The sequence below is a fragment of the Vulpes lagopus genome, chromosome 23 (assembly GCF_018345385.1).
Source record: "Vulpes lagopus strain Blue_001 chromosome 23, ASM1834538v1, whole genome shotgun sequence".
Taxonomy (NCBI): Eukaryota; Metazoa; Chordata; class Mammalia; order Carnivora; family Canidae; genus Vulpes; species Vulpes lagopus.
In genome coordinates, this window is record NC_054846.1 from 563,054 (window position 1) to 580,264 (window position 17,211).

Genomic DNA, 17,211 nt, shown 5'->3' on the forward strand with positions numbered 1-17,211 from the left:
GGGCGGGAGGCGACAGCTCATGGCACTTGGGATTTGCTTTTCCCTGATGACCCGTGAGGTTGCACATCTGTCCACGCGCCCGCGGGCCGTCTGGGTGTCGCCCTTAGCGGGTGAGGGTCGGGGCCGGGCACGTCGGGGCAGCCCCAGCACACGGCCCTGGGCCCTGGGCCTGTCTCTGCTCTCAAGGCGGAGAGGGAGCGTGAGACCTGGGGCTCTGACCGGTTTTCTGACCCTAGACAGGCCTCGACTGTCTGTTGCCCGTTGGTGCACGTTTTAAGGTTAATGAATGGATTTCCTGTACCTATAGCCCAGATGCTCTTTAAACTTCTGCTTCCTCACTGGCCCGGACGGTGCGTCTGGGCACGGCCCCTCAGGGCTCTCTATCTCCAGGCTCGCGGCCTTGAGGCTGGGCCTCATCCTTTCACCCTGAAATAGGTCCTTCTACTTTTGGCCTAGCCAACCTTCACACCGTCGCCTTCACGTCGTGTTATAGCAGAAAAGTCTGATCATGTGCTCTTTCTAGATAAAAATTCTAGCCCAGGGAAGGAGGTGAGCTTACAATCACGTTAGACGGACGTTGATATGTCTGAGTGAGACAACAGGTACGTTTTTATTCTATGGCCTATTATTAAAAACTGTAAAAATAAAAATTCTGAGTATTCGAGATATTTTTGGATTTAAACTCAAGGACTGAAAAATACCAAAATCAATTTCTATATCCTAGTTCTGGAAAGAATATTACTTTACAAACCAAGTTCTATTTGTTCTTTCCAAATGGAGTAATAGGGACATCCAGTGGCCAATGAGCATAATATAAATTTTTTTTGAGCATTAGATTTTTGATGTCTAAACGTTTTGTGTATAGACCTCTAAGCCATATTTTCACAATTTGAGGTGATTGAATTAAGTGACTCACCCAAGTTCCCATATTTAAGTTACTTAGAGTGCACGAGAGAAAAATCTCTGTAGATTTTCTTTGGTTAGGGGTAGTGTAAACAGCTTTACCAATATTTTACATTTGAGGTCATCATATATCAAAAATTCAATTACCTAAATATACAATCTTCCTCTTTACCTCCAAACCAGTTGTGAGGACATGTATATTCATTTTTGTATTGAAACACACACAGAAGGAATAGAATTTTTATTTATTATTGGAATAAGTACCTCTTAGCTTGGGCAAATTTGGCATCAGAGTAACTACACTTACTTCCCCAGGATCATTCGCAAGTGAAACTTTTTTTTTTTTTTTTGCAGGTGAAACTTCTGTGTGTGGAGAAGGACACTGTTTAAATCATTCCATAGCACTGACCAATACATTACTTAAAATTCTTAAAAATCAAGTCAATTTTTTCTGCTTGGATATAGAATAAAATAGAAGCAGAAGGCTGTGAGCATATGTGTTCTGAGGATACATAGGTTGGTCCTTGTACATAAATAATATATCTTTATCATAAATATCTTTACAAGATACACGATAGAAATAGTCTCGACTATTATCGTATTATCCCAGCGTGCTAGCTACTTTTAATAAGTTGGTCTGTAAAAATTACTGAGGACAGGATGCTGATTACTAAAACTACTGTATTACTAATTTTTTTAAAAAAAATAATTTTCACTGAGCTTTTGAGGCTATAATATATGTATGATGATTTGTATCAGAATCTTTCTTTTTTCTACAAATGTGTCATGCACATCATGGATGAATTGTGCATTGTCTAATGAATTTAAAGCTCTTGTTTTTTAAAAAATAAATGCACCAAAGGAGTTGTGATTGGCAATCACACTAAACTATGAATAAGATTCTCATTTAATTATTAAAATAGATTTAGAATTTATTCTTGTCTAGCCATTTCTTTTTAAGGTATTTTTTTTTAAAAAACACTTTAGGTTTAAAAATAACCAGTGCCATTATTTCATGTCTTTAAACTTCAGAAATGTAGCAATTTGTTACTAAGGGCTTATAATGTTTTGACATTTTCTGCTTGATACTATATGTTTTTTTCCTTGCATTAAGCTTGAAGTGGGGGTCTTTGGCAAAATATAAAAGTATTTGGATTTGCCAGTTTCTTCATAGGCTGAGAAGAGCGAAAAGCACCTGGGGGATATAGTCCCAAAGGAGCCACACTTCTCAGGTAACTCATCCCAGCGCAGAGAGAGAGCAGAGCATCATTCGTTTGGTGGGTCTCATTTAGTGTATGAGACATTTTTTTTCACTTGAGCATATTTTGTTTGAAATGAATATATTTGCACACAAGTTAAAAATATTTAAATACTAAAGGTAAACCTAGTGCTTTGAGAAAATAGACATGATTTTCTGGAGAAGTTTTAAAAATATGTTGGTCGTACTTACGTGGATTGCACTATATAGTCTATAAGCAAAATAGGCCGGTTTGTCTCGAACACAGAGAACTAGGAAAAATCAGAGAAATCGAAGACAGTGAGAGTGACAATATATATTTCCTTCAGAATTTGGGAAACAATGAGAACACTTCTTTTTTTTCTTTCTGTTAAAATCCTGGAAGAGTGATACTTTTTGAGTTCTGTGTGGGACCCCTCGTTGTACACTACAGTAAAATTTCACCATTTAGAATAGCGGTAAAACCCTAACCCATAGAAAAATGGAAAGCAACAATATTATAATGACTCATTCAGGTTTTCCTTGAGTCTATCTCTAGCCGGTGGTGATCTGTTAGTTCCTTCACATAGCCGACTACAGAAAAAGGCGTCCTCTTTATCTGAAAATTAAATAAAGCTTCAAAGAGACCCAGGTTATCACCACTATTATAGATTTTTATTATTGTGTAACAATAGGCAAATGATTCATTTTCCCAAACATTATTTTTAATCCCTCGTAGACTTATGAGTAGACTTGAGGTCTCTCTCTCTCCCTCTCTCTCTCTTTCTTTAAAGGTTTATATATTTATCTAGGAAAGAGAAAGAGAGTGAGAGGGGGAGGGAGAGAGAATTGGGGGAAGGGAGAGTGCAGGGCAAGGCTTGGAGGAGAACCGCAAGCAGACCACCCACTGAATGTGGGGCCTGCCATGGGTCATGACCACAGCTGAAACCAAGAGTCGGATCCTCAACCGGCTGAGTTACTCAGGTGCCCCAAATCTGAGGTCTCTTAAAGAAAACCTGGATGGGCCATAAGGAGCCTGGACCAGTGTTAGGAGTCTTCTACTCAAAACCATTGTGGCATTAGAACCCCTCAGAGCCCGGTGAACTGTTGTTCTTGTTGGAGGGCAGCTGGTGATTATTGACGTTCAATAGTGTTTATTTGAATAAGTAAACGAATAACATATGTGAGGTTATAACTTTTGGCCAAAATAAAAACCATCACAGTGGAGTTTTCTCTGTAGTTCAAATGATAATTTTGGGTTGTGAGACTATGCCTTCATTTTTTACTTTTTTTTTTTTTTTAATAACCGTGAGCTTCATAATACTCTTGAGTCTCTGCTAGAATGTCGGCACCTTGAGGAGAAGTAGCTTTTGTTGCTGGTTTTGTTGTTTCACTGTCCCATCTGCAATGTCTAAATCAATGGCCAGAATAGTACGTAACTCAATACCTGTTTATGGAATAAGTGAATGAATCAGTTAAATTGTTTTCTGGTATTTCTCATGTCCGCTATCTCCTCTCACTCACGGCTGTGTCTGTGGTATTGTCTACAGTGGAAAAAGTTATCTTGAAATTCAGATGACACGAGTTCTAGTCATAACTTCGTTGCTCGTTAGTTGATAGACTCTGAAGTAGTCAGTTAACCTCCTTGGACCTTGTTTGCTAAATGAGTTGTGATGTGATACGTGGTTATTAAACTATGTTGAGAGTTAGCCGAAACAGATGTACTCTATTCCCAGAAAAACACATAAATACTCACATATCGTACACTATTTTAAGGATTTCATAGAACCCACCAAACCTTTTTATGGGAACCTGGCTTAAAACACCTTTACAAGCTAAGTTATAAAAACCCTGTTACCTGCCCTCTCCAATGCCCAGGTATGTTTGTGCCTTTCTAGGAATGGAAAATCATAATATTCATTTATTGAAGAAATATAAGTGATTACTTGATATGTATCCTGTACGGGGATATTTCACAAAGACCTTTCACTTGTAGTTCCTACGGTGTCAAGTCATAGCACAGCACGGGGACAGCACAGGTAATTTGAGAGAAGTTGTTATGGTGACCTCCACTGTTTTCCTCTGTGGAAACACACCTTTTCTTAGGCAACAGACGGAGGCATGTCTGTCTCTCTCACAAGCCTGCAGACATCACTACTGAGAAACAGCTTGGTAAATCGGTGTTTATGGTAGAACTTACCCCGAAAGGCAAAGTACTAAAGATGATGGCAAAAAACTCTTTTCTTCTTGGAGAAAAGGAAGCCGCGTTGCTACCATTCATCTGCTCCTTAACAAGGGGATGGAAGCCAGTACGTGTAACATGAATGTAAAGATGTGAGATCCCAGTTATCGGAGGGAGTATCTGAGAATTCAATGTTCCCCAGTAGGAAAGTTGAACCAGCTCTTAGGGGAGGGTATTAGTTTATTAAAGTTACAATTTGCCAGCTTAGTGCACTGTGTCAGTAGCTAATGTACTTCCCCTGTACAGAGTTAACATCCTCGCTAAGTAAATGAATGGGAAAGTGACTCAACAAAGAGCAAACTCATGCATCTCTAATTCGGTCAGAGCTCATCAGCATTTATTGTGGAATAAAAGGCCTTCTGTACACCAAATAAATTATTACTTACCAATTGCAACTAGCAACTCTTGGAAGTATCCATCGTAGCATTCATTGATGGCATCTACTATGTCTTGCCCAGAAATATTCTGAAATTCCTGGAAAACTTCAACAAATTGATGTAATTCAAAGGAGATTTTGTACATATCATAAACATATTAGTATAAAGATATTAAATATAAATTTAAAATATAAATATTGATTATATTGCTAGAAGTAGTGAAGGTAAATAAACTGGGGGGGTGCAGGCTGAGTTGGAGTAGGCTGTCTTTTACAGATTTTTTATACTATTTCATATATGTAGAAAAAACCAATTTTTTTTTTAGCTAAAAGAAACAGAAAGGTATAAAAGTCAAACAACATGCAAACTGATAAGAATGTATCTCTAAGACCAATATGGCAGCTTCATGTAAGTCATGTCATTAATGATAATCTCCTTGACTTATAATGGACTAGCTAAGCCATGTTCACTCTATTTTCTTCACGAAAACATTTAATATACCCAATAGAAAATAGCTAATTTATTTGAGTAAGTTCTCCACCAGAAACAGATGATTTAAAATATTCAATATTTAAAGGTTATATAATTCAGTTATTGGAAAAAAATAAAGTCAGAAGAAAATTGTATTCCTTAGTAGTGTCATTAGCTGAGGCACGTCTGTATACACATGATTCAAAATAAGTTCCTTTGTCTGTGACATTTCCCTTTCTTGCCTTCCAGTTAACTACTTGCTTTTTATTATACATTCAGTTAAGTGGCTGAAAAGAAGGTTAATTAGTAATTACCCAGCCAGAGTTGCTGATAGCTTTTGTTGCATAGGATCATCTGCAGCATGGTTTTGTGTTCCCCTGTCTTCTGCTGACAGGCTTCCCACAGCACCTGAAACATCACAGAGCTGGCAAGTAGCACCCAAACCCCCCAGACCATCTTAACACATTTTTTTCATAATTATTTTGAGATCTGGTTCTAGTCACCATCGCATCCTGAGCAGCCATAGCAGGGTCTGTATATCCTTCCTCTCTGGTTCCCTGTAAAATAAGCACAGGTTTTGCTCTGTGAGTTTTCTTAATTAACAACCCACCTAGGATTATTGGGACACAAACCTCTGAACCACCAAGTGCCTTGGTAATGTCTGAGAAAATTCTGTCATTATTTGGAGTTGAGTACAATACGAAATACAGGTCCTTTTTGAAAATGTGGGTTTTATCTCTTCTTTGCACCCGCGGCAATCTTTCAGAGATGTTGAAATATTTTTCTCTTCTGATTCTCTGTACAGTATCTTCTTCCCATCGAACTGAGCATCCAAGGCCTGGCCGTGGGTAGTACAGACAGATTTAACATTGTCAGAGTGAAAACTCAGAGAGGATGCGTGAGTTGATAATATTCAGTCTCTGACCTGTCAAGTGGGATTTGTGCAACGCTAAGATAATAACGAAATCCAGCTTTTGTGCGGTAAGAATGCTTTGCAGGTGTTTCACGCCCACGCCCACGCCCATGGAGGGATGCCCCTTGCAAGCCGCAGGGCAGGAGGGGGAGCCAGAGCGGAGACTCTGGTCTCCAGGGACTATGACGAGAGGGAGAAGAAGTGGGGAGAGGCATGTGATCACAGAGTTCATTTAACCCTTCCCTTGGGTTGAGCTCTGGAGGGGAAGCTTTTCCTTTTCCTTTTTTCCTTTTTAACGACGCTGAGGGAACACGGAGAATGCAGTGGCTTCTGCTCCCATCTTTTTGGACTCTGGAAATGGCTGGGTCCGAAAGAGCTGAAGAATCCCCTCCAGTGAGAGTGAGGATGAGGCTAAACCATCATAGACGGTTACTTGGCTCTGATCAAAATGAGACAGAAAAAGGATCATGAATTAGCCAGCCGCATGGGTTGGCAGCTGCTGGTGAGAAGTGCTTATGCCCTGGGCGTCCGTCTCTCGTCAGCTACGTGGCCGGAGTTGTCCGGAACTACCTGCCACCCCACAGCCAAGCTGAGCAAGATGCACAGAATATCTTCATGATCGAGAGACTCTCTCTCACGGAAAGAGATCTCCTAAAGCACACGCACATGCCTCTCCACCTCTCTCTTGGGAAATGTAACGCATTTAACGATGACTTAGAAGTTGTGTATCACCCAGACTCGCCCACCCAAGGGAGAGCTGGTACAAACTTTTTCTGAAAGACACCGGAGAGGTTTTTATGGAGCCTTTTAGTTTACAACATGAGGTAGAAGGGGAAAGCCAGTTCTCCCTACCCAATCTTTTACACAGATGGAGTAAAATATTTCAGATTTTAGGGAATTATAATGGATTACAAATCCTAGAAGTTGGGGATTGAGTAAAGAATATCCAACTTCTTGAATTTTCCAGTTGACTCTTCCCTCACAGTAGTAACCAGTTCTAATTAGCTACACACATTTCTTCGAGGCCATGTCTTACTATCCGGAGCGTTGCTATTCAATCAGTATCCACTAATTCCACTTCAAAAATGAGTTTTGCCTTTGGTAAAATTTTGGCATCAGGCTGTCCTTTGCATAGGCCCTGTCCCCTTCTATCTCTAGGTGAGCCTTTTCTCCCAGTAAATGCTTCGTCCCATCCTCTGATGACTTTGCCTTTTCCAACCTGCAAACTTAGACGTGTGGCATTTTTCTTCTCCTCTGAACTCTTGAATATTAGCATCAAAACCAGTCCCATCCTATAGTGTTCCTCTAAACCAGCAGTGAACAACATTGCCCTTTTTGGGAAGTTGGTTTTATATCTAAGAACAGATCTTATATGTTTTGGTGGACCCTCATCCAGAGTCTCTTCAGACGTGGTTTCCTTGGATTTATCTTCATTAAGCTTCTCATTTTTCACTGCTTATAGCCACTTTATACTTATCCTTTCATTACCTTTTGAAATGCTTATTTTCAAAAAGATGGTCATAGGCTGTAACCAGATGGGTCTTGTTAGCTGTCTTGGTCACATTTTTAATGTTTCCTAATAACTTCTGTTCCACAAGAAACAAATCTGAACCACGGTCCTGTGGAAACTTGATAAAATCCTTGTTGGGTAGCTGCTCGCTGTGTATCTGCTCCACAGTCCAGACCCACTATGGAATATCAGGTGACTAAGAATGCACACATCAAATTCTTATTTTTAAAATCTGTGTATTTTTGTATACAAGTGTGCTTTCTACATAGATGGGCAACAACAGAAGACAACACTTAAATGTGAATGTCATTTCATTAAGTGGTAGAATTTTGGGAGTTATTTTCAAATTGCACAAGTCTTGAGGTGGAGGGAGCTTAGGGATTGTATGGTTTGGCCCCTTATCTCGAAGATAAAAAATAAATGAGTTTACAGATACTAAGTGAATTTCTCAAGGTCTGATTGTTTTGAAAAAGATGATTTTTTTAAAAAAATTTCAGTGCCATATCTGGCCTGAGATTTGGTTACTATACTCTTCCCTTAGCCTAAAGAACTCATTATTTTCAGGCAATATCCTCTGGTCTTATAGTTTTATTTTACTCAAGCAACAAATGACAGAAAGCAATAAATATGCTATGTCTTCTACGAATATATGCCATTTATTTAATAACAAAGTTATTATGGTAATTCATAGTCTTTATCTTATTTGATTTATCAGTAGGATTTGATGTGATGCTCACTCTCCCCTCCTGGCTATGCCTCCATCACTGGGGTTCCAGGATCCTACACTCTCATTCTCCTTTTTTCTACCCCCTTGGTTACTCCTTCCTAAATCTTGTGTATTGGTCCCCCCTTTACTTTTCAATCTCTTAATACTGGAAAGTTATTGTGCTCAGTTTTTAGCCCTGTTCTTGTCTGCATCTACCATCCTTCCCTTATTAATCTTAGCTGCCCACGTGGCTTTACATTCTATGTCGTAATGATACCTGATTTTACATCACTAGCTCCGATCTGACATCGGAATTTCTGGTACATATATTCCAGTTGCCAACCCAATGTCTTCACCTGCAACACGTTCAAAATCTATCTCCAGGTCTCCCTCCAAATCAAAAGCCTCCTATATCCATAACCCTCCAGATCTCAGTTTATATCGGGTCCATCATTCCTATTGTTCAGACTAAAAAAGCTAATATTTTTCCTTTCTTTTTTACTTTACATCCTCTATCCAACTCCTCAGGAAATAATATGGACACTACCCTCAAAATACATGCAGAATCTGGGCACCTCATCACTGCCAGAGCTCTCCTTCGGGTCCAGACTAACATCGTATCTTGACTTTGTTGCTGCTCTCGCATCCACGTTTTCTTCATCCAGGCTTGTTTCTAACCTGTCTCCCTACTTTCTTCCCTGACATTGCATCTAGTGTGAATATTGTAAAGCTTAAAATCATATAATTTCTCTTCTCAAAATCCAGGAACGAGTCTCCTCTCCCCATTTTGTTCACAACAGAAATGAAGTCCTTACAAGGCTGCAGATTTGACCTAATTCCCTCACCTGTTACTTTCCTGACATCACTCACCACTCCTACAACACGTTTCCGTGGCTTGCTCAGGTGCACCAGCTGGCCTCTTTGCTGTTCTTCACAACCGTCAGCCATTCCCTTGCCTTAGGACATTTCCCTAATTTTTCTCTTTGCCTGGAATGCCCTATCATTAATCATTCATTTGCTGACACATTCTTTCTAGATGTTTGTTCATATCTCCTCTTCAATGAGATTTACCCTGACTGACTTCTGTAATATTGCAACCCACCCGCCATGCCCAGCCCGACAATTTCTATCCCCATGATCTTGCTCCCCATACCTTTAACTGCCTTCTAACATTCTGTATAATGAACCTGTCCATTAAATTTTTCTTGAACTTTTCCTTCCCCCTTAGAAAGTGAGCTTCTTAAAGATTGATGATGTCTTTGTCTCTTTTGTTCACTGACAATTTCCTATTGCATAGAATCATGCTTGGCACATTGTAGGCACGTGACAAATGCTAATTGAGTCAGTACTAAAAGAATATAGGAAAGCTAAAGGAATAACTTTCAAATAGCAGAATTCAAAGATCAGCTATATTTTGATAGCTTTGTAGTATAACTTGAAGTCTGGAATTACGATATTTCCACTTTTGTTTTTCTTTTTCAAGGAGTGCTTTCACTATATGGGATATTTTGTGGTTGCATAAAAATTTTAGGATTATTTGTTCTAGTTTTATGAAAATGCTGTTGGTATTTTGATAGGGATTGCATTGATTATGTAGATTGCTTTAGGTAGTATAGATACTATAGCAATATTCTTCCAATCCATAAACATGGAATGTCTTTCCATTTCTTTGTGTTGTCTTCAATTTTTTTTCAACACTGTTTGACATTTTCCAGAGTACAAGTCTTTCACTTCCATGGTTAAGTTTATTCCTAGGTATCTAATTTTTGGTGCAATTATAAATGTCATTGTTTTCTTGATTTTTTCTTTCTGTTGCTTCATTATTAGTGTATGGAAATGCAACAGATTTCTGCAGACCAATAGAACAGAATAGAAAGCCCAGAAATAAACCCACAATTATATGGTCCGTTAAACTTTGACAGAGCAGGAAAAAATATCCAATAGGAAAAAGACAGTCTCTTCAACAAATGGTATTGGGAAAACTGGACAGCTACATGCGAAAGAATGAAGCCGAACCACTTTCTTGTACCATAAAAAATAAACTCTAAATGCATTAAGGACCTAAATGTGAGACCTGAAACCATAAAAATTCCAGAAGAGAGCACAGCAATAATTTATCTGACATCGGCCATAGCGACCTCCTTTTAGATGTGTCTCCTGAGGCAAGGGAACAAAAGCAAAAATAAATTTGGGACTACATCAAACTAAAATACTTCTTTACAGTAAAGGAAACAACCAAGAAAACTAAAAGAAAACCTACTGAATGGGAGAAGATATTTCAAAATGACATATCCAATAAAGGGTTAGTATCTAACACAAGTAAAGAACTTATACAACCAACATCAAAACCTGTAAATAATCCAATTAAAAAATGGGCAGAAGATCTGAACAGACAGTTTTCCAAAGAAGACATTCACATGACCAATAGATACATGAAAAGATGCTCAACATCACTCATCATGAGGGAAAGGCAAATGAAAACCACAGTTAGATATCACCGCACACCTGTCAAAATGGCTAAAACCAAAAATTCTAGAAACAAGTGTTGGTGAGGGTGTGGAGAAAAAGGAACCCTTGTGTACTGTTGGTGGGCATGCAACCTGGTGCAGGCACTGTGAAAGAAAGAGAGCGTAGTGGTCCCTCAAGAAATTTAAAATTCAACTACCCTACAATCCACTAATTGCAGTAATGTGTATTTACCTAAAAAATACAAAAACACTAATATGACGGGATATATGCACCCCCCACGTTTATTGAAGCATTATTTACAAGAGCCAAACTACGGAAGCAGCCCATCGATAGATGAGTGGATAAGGAAGATATGGTCTGTATGCACAATGGAACCTTACTCAGCCATGAAATGGAATGAGACCTTTCCCATTAGAGCTACAGCCTATCATCCTAAGTGAAATAAGTCAGTCAGAGAAAGACAAGTATCATATGATTTCACTCACATGTGGAATTTAAGAAACAAAACAAATGAACAAAGGGGGAAAAGAAAGAGACAAACCAACCAAAAAGCAGATTCTTAACTAAAATGAACAAATGAATGGTTACCAGAGGGGAGGTGGGGGTGAGGGATGGGTGGGTAGGTGAAGGGGATCAAGAGTACACTTATTTTGACCAGCACTGAATCAACCTATGAAATTGTTGAATCACCATATTGCACAGCAGAAACTAATATAACACTGTATGTTAACTACACTGGAATTAAAATAAATAATGAAAAGATCAACTAGTAGATGTAAGAAGATTTTACAGATCATTGAATTGAAATTTTCTTGGTGATTTCCAATCACACTGCATAGCTAAGTAAATGCCTACTCTTTCAAAGTTTGTGAGGAATATTTAAGAATTTTCTGCAGTTCTGATTATCTGAAATACTTTTTGGAACGTTAGATTTTTGACATTAAACTTGAAATGGGTGCTTATCCATTTACTTCCTTTTGCAGTTAATTACCAAAGGCACTTCTAAGCAGACTGGTAGATTAAAAACAAATAAATACATGGATAAGTAAGTTTGTGATTTAGCTTTTTCCACCAAGAGTCAAGCTGGTTTTGTCATGTAAAAATCCTACAACAGCAGCATGGTGTGTGTAGCTGATGTAAATGCCAGAGAAATGACATAAATGAGTACAGAATTTGAGGTAGGGGCAACATAAAATTGTGAAAAGGAGAAACTAAGGGAATGAAAATCTGGCTGAAAATATTTGAAACAGGTAAGTGGACTAGAGATGATCACTGAAATCTGATGGCAATGGCATCCCCAGAGGTCTCATTGTACAAGTTTGAGAAATCATTGAAAGGAAAATCCTAAGAGCTGAGATGAAATGAAAACACTTATCATCTCCAGTGTGATTTGCACATACTCATTGATTAATCTCCAAATGAATAATTTTGTATTATTCGACAGATAATTAGATCTCCTGTATATCTAGTTTAATGAAAGCACGCATGAAGTGTGGTAAGCCCATTTAATGACGGGCCTGCAGTTTTCAAGAAGAAGGTGTTCTGGCTGAGTTGTTTCCTTATTCAAAATATCCTTTTTTGAAAATACTTTAAAGGTTAAGTAAACAATCTTCTCTCCCAGGAAATATGACAATAATTTCCAACATTTTCCATTTCATGAAGATCTTAAGGCTCCTATGCTCCAATCCTCTCAATCTCTATTAATTCCACAAAAGAGGTGAGCCTGATTTCCATGATGTTAAAAAGATGAAAGCCACAGATTGTTGTTACTTTGATTCTGAAAATCAAATAAAATGCAGAGGCAAGTAGTAGACGTAATTACAATAATTGAATAATTTTAGAATATTTGTATTGGGAGGGAATTGAGAGAGGAATGAGTTCACATTCCTTAATTTATAAAGCAAATCCCTCTGATCTGAATCTCAAGAAGGTAAAATAATAAATATAAGGTCATACAATTAAATACAGCTAAGAGGAAAAGATATATAGATATATACCTTGTTTTACACAAAGTCTATCTATTATCTATCTATCTATCTATCTATCTATCATCTATCTATCATCTATCTATCTATCTATCTACCTATCTATCATCTACCATTTATATATATACAAAGAGAAAAGGAGATTGAGAAAGCGAAAGACGGACCAACAGAGAGAGGGACATGCACACGCACACGAGAGTCAGAAGGAGCTGGAAAGAGAGAGAAAAATGATCCCAACTATAGGGTGGAAGAGATTTGTTCACGCTGAAGTAGCCCTCAGTTATCTGGTTGGAAGTTATCAGTCTAAATTGCACAACCTTTGGGAATAAATTCCATTTCCTTTTTATAAAATGTCTAGATCGATTCTCTCTGAAGTGGTGTACACCACAGGTAGTGGTCAGGAGAAGGGATAAGGTTTTTTGGTTCCCTAATTCACTGTTTATTTTTCCCGAACCAAATTTACTAATTGAAATGCTAGGTCAGAAGCTCCAAACGAAGAGCCACTGATGTAGAAGTCGGGAGTCAATGGGAACTCTTCAAAACATTAAAAACTCTAAGAAACATTAAACAAAAATTAAAACATTAAAAAAACTCTATTTAATTATATATATGATCATTTATACATAAACAGTATGAGTTATCATGAGACTCCTGATCTTCGAAAAGACTATTATTAAAGGAGATTATCCTAAGATACCTCCTCTTACTTTAATTTCTATTGTAATTTAAGGAATTTTTGTAATATTGTAATTTTAAGGAATTTAAACTGTGTATTATTTTATACTTTTGTTTTTTAGATTTTAAGAGAAATATACTGTGAAACCTTATAAGTATTTAGTCTTTAAGTAAACTATTTTTATTTATTTATTTTTTAAAGATTTTATTTACTTATTTGAGGGAGAGACAAAGATAGTGACAGAGATAGTGGGAGAGAGGACGAGTCCCCACTGGGCAGGGAACCTGACACAGGCTCCATCCCAGGACCTGGGATCACGGCCTGAGCCAGAGGCCTTTGCTTAACTGACTGAGCCACCCCAGCACCCCTTTAAGTAAACTTTATTAATTTTCTTTGGCATCTTATAAAATCTAGGTCTCTTCACCCTCATTTCTTAATATTCTCTATTGGAAGGAAACGTTTACTTACTGAAGTAAACTACACTGAAAAGCTATTTCAAAGTTAAACACACACACACAATTTAATGTTCCAACTCTAGAAATTAAAAGTAAGACGTAATACTTTATACTGTAAAGTCATGATCCAAATTAGGAAAAACCCCATGATGACATAAATTAGTGTGCTGTTTTAAAATATGTACGTCTCTATAGATAATATCACTATATATACAAATACACACACATATCCACTTTATCAATAATAAAGTATTATTGTTTAATTTCAGCGAAAAGGAACTGCAATTACAAATAAGATTGATTGGGATGCCCGGGTGGCTCAGAGGTTTGGTGCCTGCCTTTGGCCCAGGGCGTGATCCTCGAGTCCCGGAATCGAGTCCCACGTCAGGCTCCCTGCATGGAGCCTGCTTCTCCCTCCTCCTGTGTCTCGGCCTCTCTCTCTCTCTCTGTCTATCATAAATAAATAAAAAAATAAATACATAAATTTTTGAAAATAAATAACTTAAAAAAAAACAAACAAATAAGATCAATTGCCCGATTACATTGAGAAAACATGGGTCACTGGTATTTTCTGCCATTTTTCTGTCATGCTTAATTTTCAAAACTGTGTGTTGTTGGCTTTTTTTTCCCCTGCACTAGAAGAATCTTTGCTTTAAAAGAATCCACTGCAATCCTGATTCTGAGATGTCAGTACTTTTAAGTGGTGTTTAGCTCAACCATTTAAGGAGTACAGAGATTTTGAGAGGTTATTTGCATATTGGTCATTGACATTTTACCAAAGAGAAGTAGAACTGGAATGGAGTCAAACGGGGTTGGAGGAAGGAGAAATTAGATTTAAACAATGGGGTGATAGCGTACTTAGGTCTGTTTTCATATCGTAGATGTGTAATGAGAATCCTTCTGAGCCTTCCTTGTCTCTGCAAGGAGGGGATATGGCCGCTGGGTTCCAAGGAAAGTTGATTCTGAGACGCAGATGAGCACTCGACTTGTTTATTATGGAGTGTGCTTGGGAGAAACACTTAGGGAAGAGAGAGGAGGAAAGCAGGATTTGGGAACAAAATCTCTGATATAAGTGTAAGAGAATGCAAAATTAACTAATAAAATACATTTCATTTCCTACAAGAGAACGTATGTTTTTCACCAATAAATTGAAATACATTTCTATTTGGATATTAAGAAAATAAAAACTTGTTTGATATTAGGCTGCAACTCATGGATTTACAATGGGCCTGCTGGTTTCCTTTATTAGAGGCAACGCCTATGCTAATATGAATTTCTGAGTGGAAAACTGTTGTTTTATTATTATAGTCTATTTCAAAATATTTTATCTATTTATTTATTTGAGAAAGAGAGAGCATGAGCAAGTGAGAGAGAGGGCAGGAGAGAGAGAGAGAGAGCACAATCGGGGAGGTGGAGGGGCAGAGGGAGAGGGAGAAGCAGACACCTCGCTGAGCAGGATGTAGGGCTCCATTGCCAGACCCTGGGTCATGACTTGAGCCAAAGGCAGACACTTCAATGACTGAGCCCCCGGGTGCCCCAAGGGAAATTGTTGTCTTAAATTATATTTTGTAGCATCATTAGTTACAAATTTTTTTTAAAAAAATTATGACCTTTTTAAGTTGAGAGAACGTGTTTTTTTCTTTTAAATTTCGTTTAAATTCCAGTTAGTTAACATAGAGTCTAATATTGGGTTTAGGTACGTAACACACTGATCCAACACTTCCGTGAGACATTGGGTACCCATCGAAAGGACTCTGGGCCATGACCCAAGCTGACGGCAGACACTGGCTATACTTAGCCACCCTGCTTTTCAATTAATTTAATTTAATATTTAATTTAAAATTTAATTTAATTTAATCTAATCTAACAAACTTTTTAATTTATTTGAAAAGCCAGTGGATTTGCTTAGTACTATACCACCTTTTTAAAGTGAACAATTTGAAAAAAATCCAATAAATCCAAATTACCAATCTCTCCTAAACCTAGTGCAGTTAATACTTGGTTTCCTCAGCAATGATTTCCTCAGGAATGTTTATTCCTAATTCAAAACTGGCAATAACTTGGGCACACGCACCCCTAAAACACACAAAGAGGATAAAAGAGAATTAAAATCTGTGTTGTCTGGCAATGAATGGAGAGTTAGTGTTGCAATCTAATATAATTATTCTTTAATTCAATCATACAAAATAATGAGTGAAGTACAACATGAAATTTTTAATCACAAGAAACACATATTAAGAGAACCCATGCCACCTGTTTGGACATGTTAATCCACCTGGGATGAGGAAGGCAGGAAAATAACATCATAAGAAAAGAAGGAAAATAAAGTAGTAATGTAAATTTGCGCACTGCCTTTGCTATCCTAGAGGAAATATTCACGCTCTCACTTTATGTTTCTAGACAAGGTAGAAACCAACCATTCTTAATTTCATATTTCTTGTGTGTAGTAAGAGAATATTTTAACCTCGGAAAAGTCTTACAAACTTTGTTGTTTAAAAAGCAAAGTTTTGTGGAATTAAAAAAAAATGTAGACATCTCTGTAAGGTAAGTATTTGAATTTGTAATTTCAGGGTAAAAAAAATCAGCATATGGCTGTGGGTCTATTTTCCCGAATAGCTGGGGAATTTGCTGTATTTTTTCCTCAACTGGATGCTTCCTTGTTTCCTTTTATTCTTTAGTCTTAGTTGGAACTAAGAATTCTGATTGCTCTCCCTGCTGGAAGATGGCCGGTAAGACAATCTGAGTAATAAAAGAGGGAATTTGTTAATATTTTTTTCTTGCCTAAATACACGTCCCTTGTCTCCTGCTGCATCTTCTCGCTGTTTCTTGTCTCACTTCACCTTACATCTGATTGACCTGATCAATTTGAAGTCAAAGAGAATGGAATTAAGAAATTAAAGATGATAATAAGGGGAAATTAGCTTTTATTCTTCATAACTAAGACTCTCGTAAGTCACAAACGGGGCTTTCAGTGGACGCTCCTATTCGTTGTGGTAGATGATCATGACACGTGCAACTTAATTTTCTGCTGCTTACACAGAGATGATAAAGGATGATCTCCCCGGTCGTGGTCGTCTTGCATCTGCCAAAGAATGCCCGTGGCTCGCTGCTGCTCACGGGCAACTTGTCAACCCGCATCTCAGCCAGAAATTTAATCGGACAAATCTGCCCCGTTCGGCGGGCGGGCGGGCGTCCTGCGAGCCAGCCAGCATGCCCACGTGGGACCTTCCCATCCACCCTGCACCGCCTTCCCTCGTCCTCTCCGGGGGTGCGGGGGCGCTCAGTTTC

The 17,211-nt window shown here is 38.1% G+C and overlaps 1 protein-coding gene and 1 pseudogene across 2 annotated transcripts in view; both read right to left on the minus strand.

Annotated features, from left to right (window-relative positions):
- ANXA10 (annexin A10) overlaps positions 1 to 17,211 on the minus strand; it is a 100,756-nt gene that overhangs the window by 3,418 nt on the left and 80,127 nt on the right. Inside the window, exons 7-10 of one of the 2 annotated variants that reach the window (XM_041738628.1) lie at positions 5,713 to 5,766; positions 5,524 to 5,617; positions 4,748 to 4,843; positions 2,354 to 2,412 (exon numbers count right to left, since the gene is read on the minus strand). In XM_041738628.1, coding sequence (XP_041594562.1) covers positions 2,354 to 2,412; positions 4,748 to 4,843; positions 5,524 to 5,617; positions 5,713 to 5,766 — 303 coding nt within the window. The remainder of the gene's footprint in view (positions 1 to 2,353; positions 2,413 to 4,747; positions 4,844 to 5,523; positions 5,618 to 5,712; positions 5,767 to 17,211) is intronic. The other variant, XM_041738629.1, reaches the window with a different exon arrangement.
- LOC121481137 lies at positions 7,177 to 9,286 on the minus strand (annotated as a pseudogene).